Source organism: Haliotis rufescens, unplaced genomic scaffold (genome assembly GCF_023055435.1).
Source record: "Haliotis rufescens isolate VD_foot unplaced genomic scaffold, xgHalRufe1.0.p SCAF_40, whole genome shotgun sequence".
Lineage (NCBI taxonomy): Eukaryota > Metazoa > Mollusca > Gastropoda > Lepetellida > Haliotidae > Haliotis > Haliotis rufescens.
The window spans coordinates 3938110-3957289 of NW_025964113.1; the positions used below are offsets into that span (position 1 = coordinate 3938110).

The 19180-nt window shown below is 36.2% G+C and overlaps 1 protein-coding gene across 2 annotated transcripts in view; it reads left to right on the forward strand.

Annotated features, from left to right (window-relative positions):
- The window catches only part of LOC124139000 (ankyrin repeat and fibronectin type-III domain-containing protein 1-like), a 217989-nt gene that overhangs the window by 36335 nt on the left and 162474 nt on the right, over positions 1 to 19180 (forward strand). For both annotated transcript variants that reach the window (XM_046505949.2, XM_046505965.2), the window contains exons 2-3: positions 1144 to 1286; positions 7725 to 7856. In XM_046505949.2, the coding sequence (XP_046361905.1) occupies positions 1204 to 1286; positions 7725 to 7856 (215 nt within the window). In that variant the 5' untranslated portion in view covers positions 1144 to 1203. The remainder of the gene's footprint in view (positions 1 to 1143; positions 1287 to 7724; positions 7857 to 19180) is intronic.

Consider the following 19180-nt stretch of genomic DNA (forward strand, 5'->3'; position numbering starts at 1 on the left):
TGGGAGTTTAAATTAAGTAAAAGATATGATTTGAACACTATATTTACTGATATGTTTATGTTTATCGATTGACCATTTGATATTTGATAGGGTGTTCTTTGATTTGAAAATACAAAAAAAACCAATGTTTACCGGTATACATCAAACTGTTTGACAAAAAGGAAATTGTCTGCCACAAGAATGACACTGTTGCAAGACATTTTGTCCAAATAAGATATCATGGCTCATCTGCCTTTTCAACACCAGCTGAAAAACTATCTAGTCTCCGTACATATTCCCAGGTTCCGCCCAAGCATGTCAAGATGTCAGCCCCTTAGGTATGGCCCGTGTGCCATGTCTGTTGTTTGTTTGTTGATAATAAAATTCAGAACAGACAATCCAATGATTGATATTATATGAGCAATGATCCACATGCCATCATGGTATGATTACACACAATCAAGTCACATAGTTTAACCACCCGAAACAGTGAGTTGCCTCTAAAGGTTCCTAGGCACCATTTCTAACCCGGAAGCACACTGGGGATCTATTCCTTGTAAGAACAGTAAAATAAGTACCGGAAATGTCCACTTTCCTTGTTCATGTATTGTACATATGCCAGTGGATGAACAATTTGAATTAATGTTCTCGCAATTAAATAAATTGTCTTCGTATTTGTTTTCAGCATCATGTTATGTTTTTTGATGGTGTGCCTCTATTAAGAATCTTGCAATTCCATTGGTTTGACAAAACAATACATTTCAATGAAGACATCCCAGATCACGTGACTGACACTGACCTCAAATATTGATTCGTCACATGATCAGTATTGACCTGTCATGTGATGAACATTGCCTCTCGTCTGCTGGAAAACAAGATGGCATCTGGTAGTAACATTTCATGGTTCGCAGCTAGGTCACAGTAATGAAACAGAGGACAGTTTAAAGGCTTCATAAACTTAAATATGAATTTCGGTGTAACAAAACACATGATTACTCAATATGGGGTCAATATGTGAAACCAAGGACCCTTTGGACCCGACTCCTTCGGTGATCTGACCAGACCTCCAAGAGTAATTATTTACATAATGATTGAGCAGATAGTTGCAGTCAGATTAAGAAAAAACAGCTCTTAAAATCTCTATTGCATTATAACTTTTTCCAGAAAGAATGACTGACATGATGTGGAGAACAGCCAGCAAGAGGGCCAGAACCTGATTGGACAATGATGCCAGGGCCAGTCACTGATTGGTTCCAGACCTCTCCTGAGGTATGGGACTTGGACAAGGAATTTCCAGAAGTGTCTAGGTATGTTTACATATACTTTTATGTTTACTGTGTGCTGCAAATGCCGAAATCTGATCTAACTCTACTGTCTAAAACACATTTACTCCTGATGTACAAGAGCCAATGTGGACACCAATGGTATTTACTGTCAAGTATTTTCCTCTCAATGTGTCAGTTTATCCTTGTCACAGTCATACAATTGTGACAGGCAAGCAAACTAATGAGTGATAAAACTGCATGTGATTATGTCTTTCAATGATGTTTATATTGATATAATTATGACAAGTGCACTTGATAATTGTGAGAGATTGCTGTGGCCTGTCATTTAGAGCCGGGGAGATTCTATTAGGAGGTGTCTCAAGCACGGATACAACTATTTGGAAAGGAGGAGTGCAGTTTGTGATTCCTTATTGAATAAATGATTTAATGTGCTTCTGCAACCACGTAAGTGTTATGTGAAATGCTGTTTTCTCAATAATTGTGGGTGTGTTAGCACCATTTAATACCCAAAGATCTGACCACACCCCGAAATGTTATTACCGTATTCACTGTATAAGCACCCTGTTCCAACAACCCCTTCTTCTAGACCAGTTTGTAACTAACCTTTATGAGTGCCACCGACTAAGGCCAAAAATTTATGAGACTTTTGGCACTGAAGCAGATCTGTAGAAGTGGTATATATTTGCCATGTAATTATTATTGAAAACGATTCTTCTCTTTCACTTACCTCTGAAAATAATTTTGACCCTTGTTTATAGTTTTATTATGACAAATACAGTATGTGAAGAAGTTGGTATCTGCAGGTATATCTTTTATGTTATCTTCAAGGATTCACCAGAACTTGAACTGAAATACATTTCAAATTATGGGACTGAATGTTTATACTGAGTTGACTTATTTGAAGAGTTTGTTTATGAAACAAGACGACAAGGTTAAGGGTGTAGCGCTCAATCAAGTAAAATAGACATGTTTCTGTGTGCTGGATTAATGTTCAGCAGGAAGTGAGGGAAGATAGTGTGGGATGACATTCATTCAGCCTGATTAATATCTGCCACACTTTGTGGAGGGCTATATCATTAATTCAGACTTTCTGATAAGGAATTATGACTAGATATGTATCATATTTTGTGTATGAGTTATGACAGGAAGTGATAAACGGATCAGATGGAAGCAATATTAATATGTCTGGTCCTACATTTCAAAAGATACTTTATATTATTAATAATAAAAACGAAGCCTTATTGAAATAGAGTGGCTGTTTCTGACTTATCTTTGGTTTCGGGGAATAAACTTTGATATCTGAATGTCTTAGAAATATTTTTAATTTTTAAATTTTGTTTTAAGTACTTTTGAGTAACTAAGTGTAAGTTCGGGACATATTTGAAGGTCAGAAATATCTGTTTTCTGTTAAAACTTTGAAGAAATAAATCATGTTCTTTCTATCAAACCATGATGCTGCAACTTCTTCTTTCATTTTTTCAAGAAATCGTCATTAACTATTCTCCAAGGCTATTTGTGTGTGTACAACTTGTGTCTCCCACCAGGTGAGCTAAGCAAACATATGACCATCATCAGGTGAGCTATGCAATCCTAAAGCTCACCTTCTATTGCAGTTAGATGATATCCATCAGTTTTCCCATACAGTAGTCAACCATGCAATGCTTCTGAAGGGTTAAAGTAAAGTATTTCAAAGGATTGTCATAATTTGTAATTGGGAAATAAATATTTGATACTGAAAGGTAACGCAGAACAGTAATGAGATAAACAAACCTTTATGACTTATGCCAGCTGAAGAGTGATATTGATTTCTGACTGATATCCGGATGATACCATGCTTGTTATTGCAATGTCAGTACAGTGTTCAGGCATAGAGATGAACAAAGACATTACTAACTAAATAATGATACTATTTATGATACTTAAGGTTCTTCTTATCTATCACTCTATCAGGATAGGTTGAAAGGTGTGTATCATTAATAAGAGATACAATGTGTTAATTGCCCATTGATTACTGTTTTGCCGTAAGTGAAAACGACAGTGATACATAAATATGGAAAATAACTGACAGCTGCAACATTTCATCCATGTACATAATAGCCATTTTTATAAATTGTGCCCTGCATATATTTACTGACAAAACACATGTTTTTGTTTTCAAAGATACATACTCATATTGAAATACAGAAATTGAAATTGATAATGTAATTACATGTTTTGTACCTCTTCTTTGACAATAATTATTTGACTACCCTTTCGCCATTGCTTCCTCGGTTTATTCTCATAATATTCTCACCAATTCTTTGTGACCATATGAAGGAACATCCAGTGATCTCATATCCACTTTTCATCTGGTATCAGGAGTGTCTTAAACATTTATCAAAATGAGGTCAAGGACATATGTATTTCCAAAAGATGCATGATTGTTCGGTGATGAAGATGCGTTTAACATTTTTATAGGTGAATTTCTTACAGTTATTTTAATAGAGAACCTAGAAGTCCCACAGGGAGATATGAGCTTTTATTGCCCTGAGGGCGTGATGTTATAAATAATACCAAAAATTCTTGCTGTTGACATTCTTACGGTAGACATCAGGTTAAATCTTGTTCCTCCCTCAGGTACAACGTCTGATGCTCATGTTTTATATTACTGTGTTTATTGTAAGAATAGCATTGTCATGACATTTCACTCACTCTGTGTCATTATTGCTATGATGTTTACATCTGAGTGAGTGAATGAGTGTTATTTTTCTACACAATCAGCAATATTCGTCAGCATTGCCTGTATATAGATCTACACCTTGAAAAAAGTTAAGCATCAAACCCTTTTTTATTTTTAAATCTTCAAACTTGGCAGTATATTTTTAAAATATCTACACATGACATTGAGTTTATTTTGATGTCAAAATGTCCATGTTACACGCAGACCTGCCAGACAGCTGGTACAAGAACACTGTGAGTACTGCACATGGCTGGAGTGGCCACATACTAGGGTACACAGAATCAAGGGAAAAAGCTGAAGGGGCAGTCAAATAACTATTGCCACAGAATAGGCATAATATCAGTCAATAGATAATTGATTTCTGTTTAGAAATTTCAATTTGTGTATGCAACTTTGTAAAGAAAAGAAATGTTTTGTTGTCATATGTTGAATTTGGTTACAATTTGAAAAAACAACAACTTGTTTTGTGCGAAAAAATATAGTAGCCTTTTTCCAGGTGGATATAATCATGTTTGGATATAGCTTTGATATGAAAGATAACATTTTGACATTAAATTGATGTGTATAAAAACATGAGTAAAGATGTTGATCATGCCACATCTGTTGAAATATTCACATTGAAAGATTGACAACCATCCTGTGAACTCAGGAGCTCAGATGATTCAATTCTAATAAGTGTGACAAAATACGTGACTAAAAGGACAGCTGAATGCTATTTGTCGACACAACTCCAAAAGTATTTCTCATTTCTCAGTGGCTATAACTTGTAGCTTTTGATTACAGCACTTAAATAATAATGTGTCTTGTATTTCTCAGTTCACAGTGTTCACAGTTCTAGCATCTATTGATCCATATTGATGAAATAGGCATGATAACTGATACCTTGTTTATTGCCACCCTTTAATGCTTGTCAGATCTGTGTTGTTATGGCGATTACACCCCAGATTGATACTGGTATATGGGGGCATGTTTTGTCGAGAAATAATTTACAATTTGTCAGTCTGTATTTTCTGATCTGAGTTTGTTAAAAGCCATATGTTTTTTATGGATTGAATTCAGATTTTAGCATTGTGGTTATTATGTCATAAAAATATTGTTTTGACGATCTAACATGCCTCATGCAGATGCAAAAGATTACAAGACGATGAAACTGAAAATATTGAAAACAATTATTCATTATCTGGTAAGGACCAGTTATTTTATTACAGAATGAAAAACCTCATATTCTAAATGTTTTGGACATTAGTCTTCTTCATGTTATTATGTGATTGTTGTTCTGTCAAGCAAATGACCTTATAGAAACAAATCAAGTTACCTAAGGTGCCTTGTAGAGTTGCTTCCATTGGACACACCAGGAGGATTCACTGGGTTTGAATCCTTAACTTTGTTGATTTATTGTCTTCGTCTGCCAGGACCATATTCATATTTGTTGGTGTCACAAAGATGTAAACGTCTAAGACCTGCATCATTCCAGGCTCCCCTTAAAGATAAAACTGAAATACAATCCAACTCACTCACTCATTGGGTGCGTGACCAATCATCAGATGTGATAGAAATCAGCCACCATACACCTGTGGTACATCTATATGAAACGAGTGTGACTTTGTAGGATTCTTCTGAAACATAATATCATACCATTTGCTTGCATTTGTTCTTCGGGGTCAATTATTTACACAAGCCTTGGATGGCTCTCAGTATAATTTAGCTTCATGAGTTAATATTAGCCCAGACTATTCTTTCTGTCCCCTTTAGACTGTCAAGAAGGGTCATTACCATGTCTGACATTTACACATAACCGCCAATGTAATTAATCGAATCAAACCACTATTCTGATCACAAACAGGTGTCCCTTGTGATTCATCGAATTGCTGTATAATGAAAGCTATAGCTTGTAATCTCCCCACACTGTGATATTTGACTGTCTATAATGACCATGGGGGATGGGTGGCCCAGTCATCTATTATCCATTAGGCTTGGTTCGAATCCTGGTTCGCTCTGATTATGTTTCTAGGTTTGTCATCACCATTCCCGTTCTTGGGGCTTCACCAAAGTGGTAAATGTCTAAGACCTGCATCGCTTCAGGCTTCCTCTTACATCAAGCTGAAATGCTGAAACTGATGGACTATATTGACACCTGTGACTTCTTCATAACTTTTATAGTTTCTTAATCAATCATAAAAAATCAATAGATTTGTGTACATGAAATAATTTTTATCATTGCATGCACACACAAAATAGAACAAATATATAAATACTCAATGCAACTCTGTGGCTATTGGTAGTTTATAGCAATGCGCAACATTAACTGAAATGTTCAGGATACAAGTCTGTAAGTCTGTAATAAAAAAAAGAGGACACTTTCATTTCACTTTGAAAAGCATGTTACTAATGATAGTTGCAAGAAAACACTGTCATTCAAAAAAGAAGAAGAAAAAAATGAAGCATAACAGAAGAAAAATGTGTTAAAATATGAGAAAATTGTTATTTTTTTTACTATAAATATAATTTGCTAAATTTAACAAAAACTCAAAGATATAAACTCTGTTAGAAAGCATAGTTTCACACAATATTTCATTTCAACTTTTTATTCTTTAAACTTTCAAATTAAACCTATGTTAATCTAAACATATTTTCAAGCACTTTTCCAACTTACTTCAACGCGTTAAAAGTCAGTATTCTGTTTTGATCTGGTCTGCGGCAGGTCTAGATGGTCAATCTCATCAATTAATCTGTGTAAGTGGTGTCGTTACCGCAACAAACCCTAGTCAGGGCACTAGGTGGCACCCACAGACTGGGGAAGTTAATACCACATTTACTATTGCTCACTTTTGTGTTTAGGCTGATAGTTATCGGGTGAGGCATTCATATCCTTAACCTATAATACAAGCACAGATAGAACAGATAAGACCTTTTCTTGCCTTCAGACTGACATGTTAAGCAATGGGCGAGAAAACAGCTGAGAATAATGATAAGTATTAATTCCACATTACTTGAAAAAAATTCAAAATCTCAAAAAAATTATTATAAATTTTCTGAATTGTCTGTTGTCATGTAGTAACCTAATGACAGGAACAGTAAGTTGTCAAAGGAACTAAGAGGCGATTAAGTCTATTTTTATTTTCTTGATTTACTGACGAATTTAATGTTTATCAAAGTAGACGCCTTGCTTGACAACGATATAAGGATCTATACCGAAATGTTGCCTTTACAGTAAATAAAGAAGTTGTTCTACATGAATTGTGTCTACTTTGTCATCCATCAACTTCTAAGTAATGCCTGTCAAACAATTTATGTATATCCTAAGTTCCTTTGTGTGAATGACAATATGCTTTTACAGATCTCACTCTTTGCATTTTCATGCAAGTTATATATTTTTAAATTTATTTAATCAGCATTTATTCAGGAGATGTATGATTTGTACCTAATGATAGTGAAGGAAGTGGAATAAAATCTCCAATTCATGTGTCTCAGTTTGGATGTAACAATTACTCTAAATGACAATATCTTAGAACTAGAGGAATTATATGTATAATAAATCTATTGATTAACAAGATTGTGTTTCTTGGAGATGAATTTGTGTGTAATAATAAGCCAAGAACTGCCTATTTGTCACAATCAATCTAAGCATGGTTTGGTGTTGGACAGAGATTCATGTATTTATTCCTATTTAGTCTGGTCTCTGACAGGCCCTGGTGCCAGATCATGACAACCTCGTGTAAGCTGCATCCACTGTTTTGCAGGAAGAAGAAGCAAGAGGAGCCGGAGTTGTACTGCTTTGAGGACTTCGTCCCATCCCCTGTGCTGCTGAAGCCTTGTACCACAAGATGGTTGCAGGAAGTTGATGAGGACGAGGATGATGATGTCTTTCTCAGGTGAGAGAAGTGAACAATTTTATATTCCTTCAACTGGGTCATGGTTCTGTTAGGTTTGAGGCATTATAGGATACAGGCATCTGACTGGGAAAAAAGTGAAAACAAATAAATCCGAACAATGTATATGCATTTATACATTGTTTTTGTCATGGAAGTTTGTTTCAGATTCTTGTGCAAATGAATGTTCATTTCAGAAATTGCAGACTCAATTTTCATGAACATTTGTTTAATGCTGAATCAGCTTCAGTGAGCAAGTATTTATACAGGCTGAAAGAAGGATTTGTTTGTTTGTTGTTTAATGCTGCACTCAGCAATATTCCAGCTATATGATGGCGGTCTGAAAAATAATCGAGTCTGAACCAGACAGTCCAGTGATTGACATCATGAGCATCGATCCATGCAACTGGGATACGATGACAGGCATCAACCAAGTCAGCGAGTCTGACCACCTGATCCCGTTAGTCGCCTCTTACGACAAGCATTTTCCTCTGACATTAAGCTGACACGCAGTGATATAACTGGAATACTGTTAAAAGCGGCGTTAAACCCAACTCGCTCACTTCGACTAGTCGCCTTTTACGGCAAGCATGGGTTGCTGAAGACCTATTCTACCCCGGATCTTCACAGGTCATGGAAGAAAGACCATCTAGTAAATGAAATGTTTCACCATGGAACAATCTTTTGTTGGTGTTCATTCAAGTTGCTGTAAAGCACATCAGTTAACAGTTTCAAGTGCCATATATTGCTGATATTTGAGTCATTTTATGTGTGACTCTTCTCTGCTGGCAGTGCTGTAGTTTTCAGCTGATCTCAACCAAAGGAGTGTCATCCATTGTCTGTTGTCCTCCTCAATAATTTTGTCATGTTCAGTCTTTCTCTAAAGGTACTTGATGAACTGAGCTCCAAAGCATCTTAATATGAAATATTAGATTTTAAAAAATCAAACATAAAATTAAGTCTCTTGTGAATGATTTTTCCATTTAAAAGTCATATCTTGTATTAATTATCTGATGAATCACAAGCTGAACTCGTATTGAAATACAGAAAAACAAATCAATTATGTTTTATAACTCTTCATGGCAATAGTTTGTTCTGTACCCTTCCTCTGCTTCTGTATCAGACAAACAGACAGACAGACAATTCAATATAAGGTCTCTGGCTCAAATTACATTCAGTGCAAATGATTTGTAGGGCACAGTTAACATTATCAGTTTGTCGTTTTAAGGAATACTGTTGCAAGCTACATTAAACCCAAGTCACTCACTACAGCTTTCTACAGTTTGCTAACTTGACGTAAATATGAGGAAGTTTACATGTAACACTGTGTTATTGTTCTGCTATGCGATAATCATGAAGAACAATGCATGGTTTATTTCACGATAAAATAGTGCTCTATTATGATGTCATTTCTGGAGATTCGTACATGCACTTGCAACTTGATGATGATGTAAGTTGGACAACATTGTTTTTGAGAGAGAAGTATCTTGTGAGTTGCTCCCCAACTATATATATGTAGTTGGGCAACGCAGATAAACGCTATGGCCAAACGATCACATCCAAAAAGGACAGATAATCAATGTGAAATTTGTGAGAATATCCAGGAAATACCAAACTTAACCCCCCTGCTCATAAAATGGACTTAAGATGCTGAAAGAGGCTGTACATAATGTTGATATCTCATATAAGAAATAATTTGTTTATTTGTTTGTTGTTTAATGACGCACTCAGCAATATTCCCGCTATATGACAGTCGATAAATAATTGAGCCTGGACCAGACAATCCTGTGATTGACATCATGAGCATCGATCCACGTAATTGGGATACGATGACATGCATCAACCAATTCAGCGAGCCTGACCACCTGATCCCGTTAGTCGCTTTATGACAAACGTAGTTGCCTTTTACAGTTGGTTGGTTGGTTTGTTGTTTAACAGCATAGTCGCCTTTTACGGCAAGCATGGGTTGCTGAAGACCTATTCTACCCTGGATCTTCACGGGGTAGGACCATCTACTAGAAGGACCATCTAGTAAATGAAATGAAATGATTCCGGATCACACCAGATCTTCACAAGTATATAAGAAATAAATGAATCATGGTCATTGTTTATTGAACAATAAAACACTGCATGGTTTATTCTCCATGCAGTGTTATATTGTACGATAAACATCTCCCACTCATCATTTATTTCTTAAGTAAAAGTTTAAAGCACTTTAACAAACTTCAAAATATGCTTTGTCCTCATGTCAGAATAAAGATCACAGACAAGTTAAACATGCATTTCATTTGCCTTTAGATTTGCAATGTATTCACAGACTTTTGTAAACATGAGATCAATGCCATATGTTTCCAATAGTTCCATGGAAGATGAGCATGTATGAAAATAAAGAAAGAATGGTGCTTAGCTTTAATCAAGGTGCAGTGTTGTATAAGCTACAATGACAAATTGATTGACATTCCCTGTTGAAATGTAATGTTTTCCCCCTCTGTTATTAAGATGTTGAATACTCTCCGAGATGAAATTAAACACACTGAAATTCTTTCCTCTTTCAAAAGTAAACTATCACAAAATGTTAAAAGACCCCTACCACCATCATATTCTGTCGCTAGACTCTGTAAATATTCCACAGTCACCCACAACTTCAGATCTCAACACCCACAAGTCTTACAGACAACTAACCACCCACTGAGATACCATGCTGCATGAAAATACCATGAAAATACTGAAGTGGATCTTTTTTCAAGGTGCATACATTGAATCCAATTTGACCGTTAGGTTTGTGGTTACAAAGTATTTAACATTGGCATATTTGCAACTGGTGAGCTTCTTTGCCTTCGGTGCAATGTGTGTTTTGGTGTACCCCTGAGTTCCATCTCATCATAGTTTACTGAAAACTACAAATCCAAACTGAAAACAGAATGGATTCACTCAATATCTTCAAGGATTCAGCATGGAGGCACACTAAAACTGACAAATGCTAAAGTTGTAAAACATGTTTTGAAAGATGCTTCACCTGACAGTGCACCTTATTTTGTGACATTTGGGTGTACAAGGACATGGGGAGGGTCATCCGAAAATATGACAAGCATGAGAAGAGGGTCTTTATTTTCTCTACATTTGTGCATCCAAAACCACTGACCTACGCCCCTGTAATAAATGACTGGTCCCCCCAAAATCTGTTTTTCAAATTTCTAAAGGTACTTTTAATACACAAGTCAGTTTCTCCAAACATTGGCACAGAAAAGATTCCTTCATGAAGAAGAAAACCAAAAAAGCCCTCAAAGCAAACTCCTTTATACCATGAACACACAATGCCATTTAGAAAGTAGTGGTCAAATGTAACAAATGTTATATTTGGGATAACACTTTCTTAGTAAAGCACAGATTCTAGTGCTTTTTTAGGTTGAGTCCCATTCGGAGTCCCATAACATAAGGATAAGGTCCGCTTCGGATGGGACTCCACCCAAAAAAGTATGAGAATCTGTAGGAGCTCTTCTCATTTTCAATTCACATGAAAAGAATTCATGTTTGGAATAGTCAGTGATACAGTGCAGGAACCAGTTGCACATTTTATAAGACTGGTGGAAGGGCTATAAGTGAGGTCTTACTCACTGAGTGAAGAGATGTAAAATCGCTAAATAAAGCCGTTCAGAAACACATACTAGGATGGTTTTATATCACATTTTGAATATGCCAAAGTTGGCAGGTTGAAAATCTGTTGGAATAACAGTCTGTGAACTGTCGATTTGCAGTATCTGACTTGACCGAGTAGGAGAATCTTCATGCATATTAGCAGAACTCCTGTGGACATGCACATTTGGACATTTATTGTCTCATTTTGTGTAAATGGGAATGACTTAAGAAGCTACTGTCTTGTGTGTACCTGCATATTGTTGCCACAACACCAGGAACGGTTGACATCGTTATGTTTGATGTATGCCCAGATTACGAAGGTTGATGTGACCTCAGCTTGATGCAATCATTGAACAAATTGTGCCAAGATTTGATAGATAGGATGAGTGTTTGGTGGAGCTTCTGATGGTAGTCTGAGATCGTGGATCCCATGTTATGAATATTTACATCACTTTTTCCTTCCTCTCCAAAGCCAATCTTGGACTTCCGCAGCAAGGGGAGCTGATGTATGGGTCTAGCCCAGACACAATTGTGCTAACGCATGCAGTAGAATGACCTTGCTCTAGCTGTTCGAGTCCCTACAGTGTCCTTGTAGAGTAGATGTTTATGTAGGATGGTATAGAAAATACTGCAGATTAGGATGTCAAGCAGTGTTTAGATTTGTGTCTGAAGGTTAATGGGATGTAATCAAATGATTGATGACTAGCGGGATCTGTATACTGAAGTTGTCTCCAGTGGCAGAGGGTTTTATTTACCCAGTGTTTAGAGAGAGATCATATTTATCCTTTTTAGTCAATAGAGTGATGGAAAGAGTGATGACGATGATGATGATGATGATGATGATGATGATAGCCAGATTAAAGCAGTATTATAAAATAAATAAGTATCAGAATTGCCCCTTCAATCATCAAAAAATGTTATCTTATGTCATCCAAGTTCAATCAAATTTAAATGGTTGTAATCTTTGATAGATTTTGACATGAGTACGTAGCATAAAGGCTACTATAGACTGATCATGTCTGCCCAGTGTTTATCTGATGCTGATTTATAGTGCTAGCTCACTGAGATGAATACCCCACTCAGACACAGTATACTGACTCCGAGCCGACTGGGTACCAGTCCTTGTTTTAGCCCCTGAATGCCAAGTGCCAGACAGGGTCACAACAAGTACCAACTTTTAATGTCTTTTGGTATGACCCGGCTGGGGATCGAACCCCGAACCTTCCGCTCACTGGGTGGACGCTCTACCACTAGACCATGGAGGCAGTCGATGATGATGATGATGATGTCAAGAGATGTGGAGTGGAGAAAGACATCTTTTCTATCACATATACACTATAGCTAGATATAGAAGTTGTATTAATTCTAGATGTATATAGGTTTATCTTAGATATAGAAGCTGTATTAAAGATAGATCTAATAATGTTGCATTAGAGCTAGGTGTAAATTGGCTTTACATAGCTAGATAAATAGGTTGCATTGAAGCTAGATGTATATAGGTTTATCATAAATATAGGTTGTATAAAAGCTAGATGTTAAGAGCCACTTACACAATTTTCCAAATGAAGTCATGTTGTGAAATCGTGTTTTCTGATTTTATGAAAAACACATTACATTTGTTTACATAATGACATACATACTCATATTGAAATACACACATTAAAACGGATATCTGATGGCATGTTTTGTGACTGTTCTACAGCATTGACTACCCTCTCTCTCTCTCCCTCTATCTGCCTGTCTCTCTGTGGATACAATACTTGAAATTCGAGTGCACAGTCCAATACCTTTAAAGTTGAAATCATGATGGTTCAAATGCTATATATGTTGTATAATAGCTATATAGGTTAATGTACATTACAGGATATGTATATTCATTGACTCTGCCTCAACATCATCAGTGTATGTGGTGCTAGCATGTCACAGATAGCCAAGGGAGCTGTGGATTATGAGCTGCATGTGTTCACGTGGGGCTGCCAGGTGACTTGTCTGTATTGATTCTATGCAGAGATTGTAATTGATGGGACATCAAGAGCTTCTCAATAAATCACATCGTATTTCCTGCATCACTGCCTCTACCCATTATCTATGTTAGGCTGTTTACTGATTCATTGCCCAGTATATGCAATGACATTTTTCCCTGTCTGAAACAAGGTGTTTTTTGTGTTTGATTTTTCGTAATGGCAGAATAATGTGTTTGTAAGCTAGGACGCAAGGTGAGGGACTCTGTATAGAACTTATATGGCACATATTAATATCAAGCCTGAGACAAGTGGTAATGTTGCACAATACAACAATGTTGTATACTGACATCACTGGATTAAAAACATCATGTGCCTCCATGCCCTAACACCACAGATACGTACTTACACCAGAATTTATCATATACTGGACAGTGTTATCAATGCGATAAACCAATCTGATGAACTTGGTATCTGGTATGATCAGATAAATATGCAAATGAGGTCATCTCGCAGGAACTACTTTCAAGCTCCATACAGTGATGCACACTCTGGCGCAGCGGTGACTTAGCATAACACCACTGCCACAGGCTAATTTGCATATCACGTGACCGGACTTTTCTCTTGTTTGTAAACAAACACGCTTTTTCAGAAATCAGAATGGAATGGACTAATGCAAGTATTTGGGGGCACTTATTCTTTTGCATAATTATAAAAATATGCTACTACAAATGCGACAGTGAGTTGCATCACAATACATATTTACACATCAAAGTGACCGTATCTAGCTCTCCGTCGGGCTTCGATGACAGCACGTGAAGCCGTACAACCAATGTAAACATAGGATAACTACGCAAATGGAAATAGTTTTTCACGATATAGGATATTTTCTCAATGAAAGTTAACCATTCTATGACATATGTGTATCTACATATGGAGACTTGTCAAAAATGAAACAGATTAATCATATATGCAATATCTGGAACGGACTGTGTAAGATGTGACGAATCGTCACAGGGCGCTGGCCTGTGGCAGAGGTAAAATGCTGGTCGCATGGAGAGTGACTGTGATGCAATATCGTTTTTGCAATACACTACTGACTAACACTCCCCATATGATGGTATAGTGGTGTCCCAATGTTTCTGTAGACAAATATGGCTGCAAGTTCATTGACATCATTTAACACATCGGGCAGATCACTCAAACATTGTATTCATACACTGTTTCTAAAACTTCACATTGAGTGAAATTACATCTGAAACATTGATATTGTGAGAATGACATTACATGATAAAGAAAATATTACTATTGTGTGGCGACATATCATTGGGCTAATAATGTCTAATGTCCTCTGCAAGTCGAAACTGTGTTCGAACGTAATCTCCAACCATAATGCATAAGGGACTGGCCATGTGACCCCTTTTGGAAACCATACCTTATGGAAAGCTTGACAGTATAACTAAAATAAATCAAAATCAAGGCTTTATGACCATTTGAAGTTATTAAAAAATGTTTTGTTGATATTTAACTATCCGTAACGCTTTACACTTAAGGAGCAATGTCAAAACCCCTGAAGAATAGGGTGTCTGTGGAAAGAACAGACCCGTGTCACTGTTTCACACTGCTGTGATATCACACACCTATCACACACCTATCACAAACCTATCACACACCTATCACTCATCTATCACACACCTGTCTTACATGTATAAAACTCTTAGCACACACTTATGACACGTCTTTCACACACCTATCACATATCAATCACACATCTATATCGCACACCTTTCACATCTCTCTCACACACATCACACCTACAACATACCTGTGACAGAGATATCACAGACCTATGAAACACATTAGATGAATGTTTACTTTAATTGAACTCATCAATTGGATTTTATGTTGGTTTCATGTTTTGCATTTCAATTTTTGTAATTCAAAATTTTCAGGAAGGAGAGCTACAGTGTGACACACAATGTCTTTTACAACTAAATGCCCTCAAAGTGAAGAATCGTGGAACCAATTATATGAAATTCATGATTAATCTGATTTTGCAGTTTTATGTCTTTTCTGTCAGTTTTCATTTCACTTTTTAGGGAAATATTCTCGGGAAGAACAACTTGATGAACATGTAATTACACAATGTCACTTGAGCAGTTTAATATTAAACAGTGTATGACAGGAGCTGAGATATAGCTTTTCTTGCTCATTACTCTGTGATGAAATAGATGAGAAACTGTTCACTTGATTAGGATGAAAATTATCAAGAATGGATAAAAATCTTCAAAGTTTTTGTAACGAGAAAAGATTTAATATAATGATAAGCGGTAACAATGTTCCTGAAAAAAGCCCTCTTTGGCTTAAGTAGTAAACATCTCAATGGACCACATTTTGATGAAAGGAATAGTTGGGAGCAGCCACCTTTGATGTACCCAATGGATCGAGTGGTTTCTCCGTCGATCTAAGACAAGAGCTACTTGCTAATCTTACTGAATCACAATTGATTTCCCAAGCTAGGGCTTCAACAGTTTTCAGATCATGCCAATCTCTTTATGCCATAAACAAAGGTTTAGACATCATTAAGCTTTCACTGGGAAGAACTAAAGTGCCTATTCCCTTAAGCTCATTCTGGTTTCTACGGAAACGGGGATGTCGAAATTGTGTTATTTTGCTGACTGAAAAATTCTTCTAATTTGGTGATCGGTAATAAGAACAGTTTTTAGATTACATTGACAATGACACTGTGAGCTCATGGGTCTTCGTCCATTGTCTGTCCATCTATCAGTCTGCTAGCACTGGAAATCTCGCTTCTCCAAATTAACTGAACATATCAATATCATGTTCACATGACATATTCTACATGTCTCTAGCTACAATGAGGTAATTTTTTCATCTAAAAAAATGAAAATGGCCTCCACATCAAATCATTTTAGAGAAAAATGCCATCACCCTGACCTGTCCTTCCCTTGAACCTATTGTTTTCAAATTTATAGAGATTGTTCATAAGATCCTTGTTTACAAGGAATAAGGTTTTAATTTTGAAAAAATGCTAATTTTGTTGTCATGCCGCTTGTTACAAATAGGGTGTTGTAATCAGTTGAATAGACAATAGTGTCTGCCACATGCAAACTGCATTTTTCAGTGTTACATATTCTAGAGCAACCCTTAAAGGTCTGAATTTGAAGGTGAAGGTCACTACTTACAAACTGCTTATGACCACAATAACTTGAGATTTTATAAAAGAACACTCAAAATTGGATCTGTGATGTATGTGGATATTTTGAATAGTTAAATTTTTGGAATATGTGCAAATTTTCATTTTCTGATTGTCAGGTGTTTGAAACTGAACATCATGATGTAACTCAGAAAAATCAAACAAACCATCTTTTAAGCAAATTAATTATTTACAATTACTGAGAGACAGAAGAAGCTCCCTTTACTGGTAGATGGAAATGTAGGTTGGTTGGTATCTCCTGTTTCTGTACATGAATCACCAGCATAAATGAGCTGTTTGCCTTCTGAATGATGTCTGTTGTTTTTTAGACCATTTAACCAATTTATTTGATCAAAACTGACATTAATGTTGTTGAATTATTCATATTATCTCAAACCACAGAAAATCATATACAAATATATGTAGTCTGCTGGCTTCTTGCGACATCAAACTTTCATATGTTTTTCAGACACTGACATCAGACTTATAAATGTTTCCATGACGTCATCTTGCAGATATTTCCATTCCCTATTCACCATTGAGGGTCCAGACGGTGGACATCACTAGTGGGCCTTTAGTCTGTATGCAGTAATAGTTTTACTTAGTAAAATTGATGCAAGTAGGTTGCGAAATCTTTTTGATTTGTTTATTTGTTGTTTAACATTTCAATAAGCAGGATTCCATCTATATGGCATCAGCCTGTAAATAATGAAGTCTGGATCAGACAACCCAGTGCTGGACATTGTGAGTAATCCCCCCTGTCGGGGTATGATGACATGCAGTTAACTAAATCACCGAGCATGACCACATGATCTGGAGTTGGAATCTAATTCCATCTGTATTGAACACTAGTAAAACATTCTTTGAAGAAAAGGGAAATGAGAATAAAGAATAAACTGACCAAGCAAAAGTCTATTTTGGGTCACTTGTCATTTTTCTAACTTTTACAATAGACACCAATCTCATTAAAATCAGATCTTAGTTCTCGCTACCGCTAAACAAAGATCTGAGGACATCCCATTACGGGTCATGTCAGACCGACCTTGCACGAAGTTTGATCGACCAATGGAATGACTAAAAAGAAGTTGACATTAGCCAATCAGAAGGCAGCTTACTCGTGCTTTACGGCACTAATTTAAATTGGCTTCGAAACATATTTTGACAAATTCTCGATTAAAAATTTGAAACCTGAACAAAAGAACATTCTGGAATGGCTAATAGATGGTCTAGATTGTATGGATTCAGTTGTTAAGCCCTTAACTATCGTTCGGAATACTCTGTGTAAAATGTTTTCGAGGTTGCATGATTAGAAATCACATTCAGACTGTCACTTTCATGATCTGGTAAGTGACGCTCAGATTGGTCGAATGAAAGGTCGTTCTGACGTGACCCATCATGGTATGTGCCACAGATCTTTGTTTAGCAGTAGCGAGAACTAAGATCTGATTTTAATGAGATTGAATAGACACTAAATTCTTATTTTACCCTAAGCAGTATCTTCATTTTGTGTTGATTGTAATATAATTTATACTCATCTTGTGCTTACGATAGTGTTTTTGTGTCATTTATTCTGGTCAGTAAAACCAACTGGGACCCTCATTATACTGTTATTCAATAGTATCAAAACATTCCTCAGTCTATGACAACTTATATAATATTTGTATAATCATGAACTGACAGAATTATTATATTAATATATGTGACATACACAATCAACCATGATTATGTATTAATTTTATTATTTACTGGAATATAAGCAAAAAATCATTTCAAATTATATATGTTTCACAAATAGTTTATTAAGATAAACAACATAATGTCTATATACATGAATGTTTCTTGATTGTCAGGACAAATCTAATAACATGGATTTCAAAAGTATATTTTTAGAAGAAAAACAACATGATATCTATATATGTATGTTTGCAACTGCTGGTCAAGACAGTCCTGTAATTGGAAGCACAGCATGTATTAGAAGCTGATTTATCAATAGATACGATACATGGCCTTCAAAGTAAGACCAGGAATTATGACTTGTATAATGATGACTGACAAGGGTATTCAAGAATGAAACATGTAATTTTCTCTCATCCTGTTTATTCCATACATGCTGCTTTGCATAACTATTATTGGCAGTTACTGTTCATCTGTTTGGAAGGAAACAAACCAAAGGTTTTTTCATATATAGTTTGCTGGGCTTAAATGCAAGCATGAGAAAGTTTTGCAGGATGAGAAATAACTGCAGCCAAATACCTAGAATCTTGAAATAACCCAGGATGTACATAACACCTTGAATTAATTCAGTAGATGGACAAACCTCTGTCTGGGCAAGCATCCTGCTAAACTCTATAATATTGACAAGTGCCCCAGACTAATTGGATGAGCCCCCCTTAAAAGATCTGTGCAAATAGTCTGATGCTGTGCTTTCTCTCAGTGGACTTTTCATAACACCAGAAAGAGCATCCCTCCCAAAAATAACAGTTTCTTTGCTTAGCCTCACCTTCTTCTTTCAG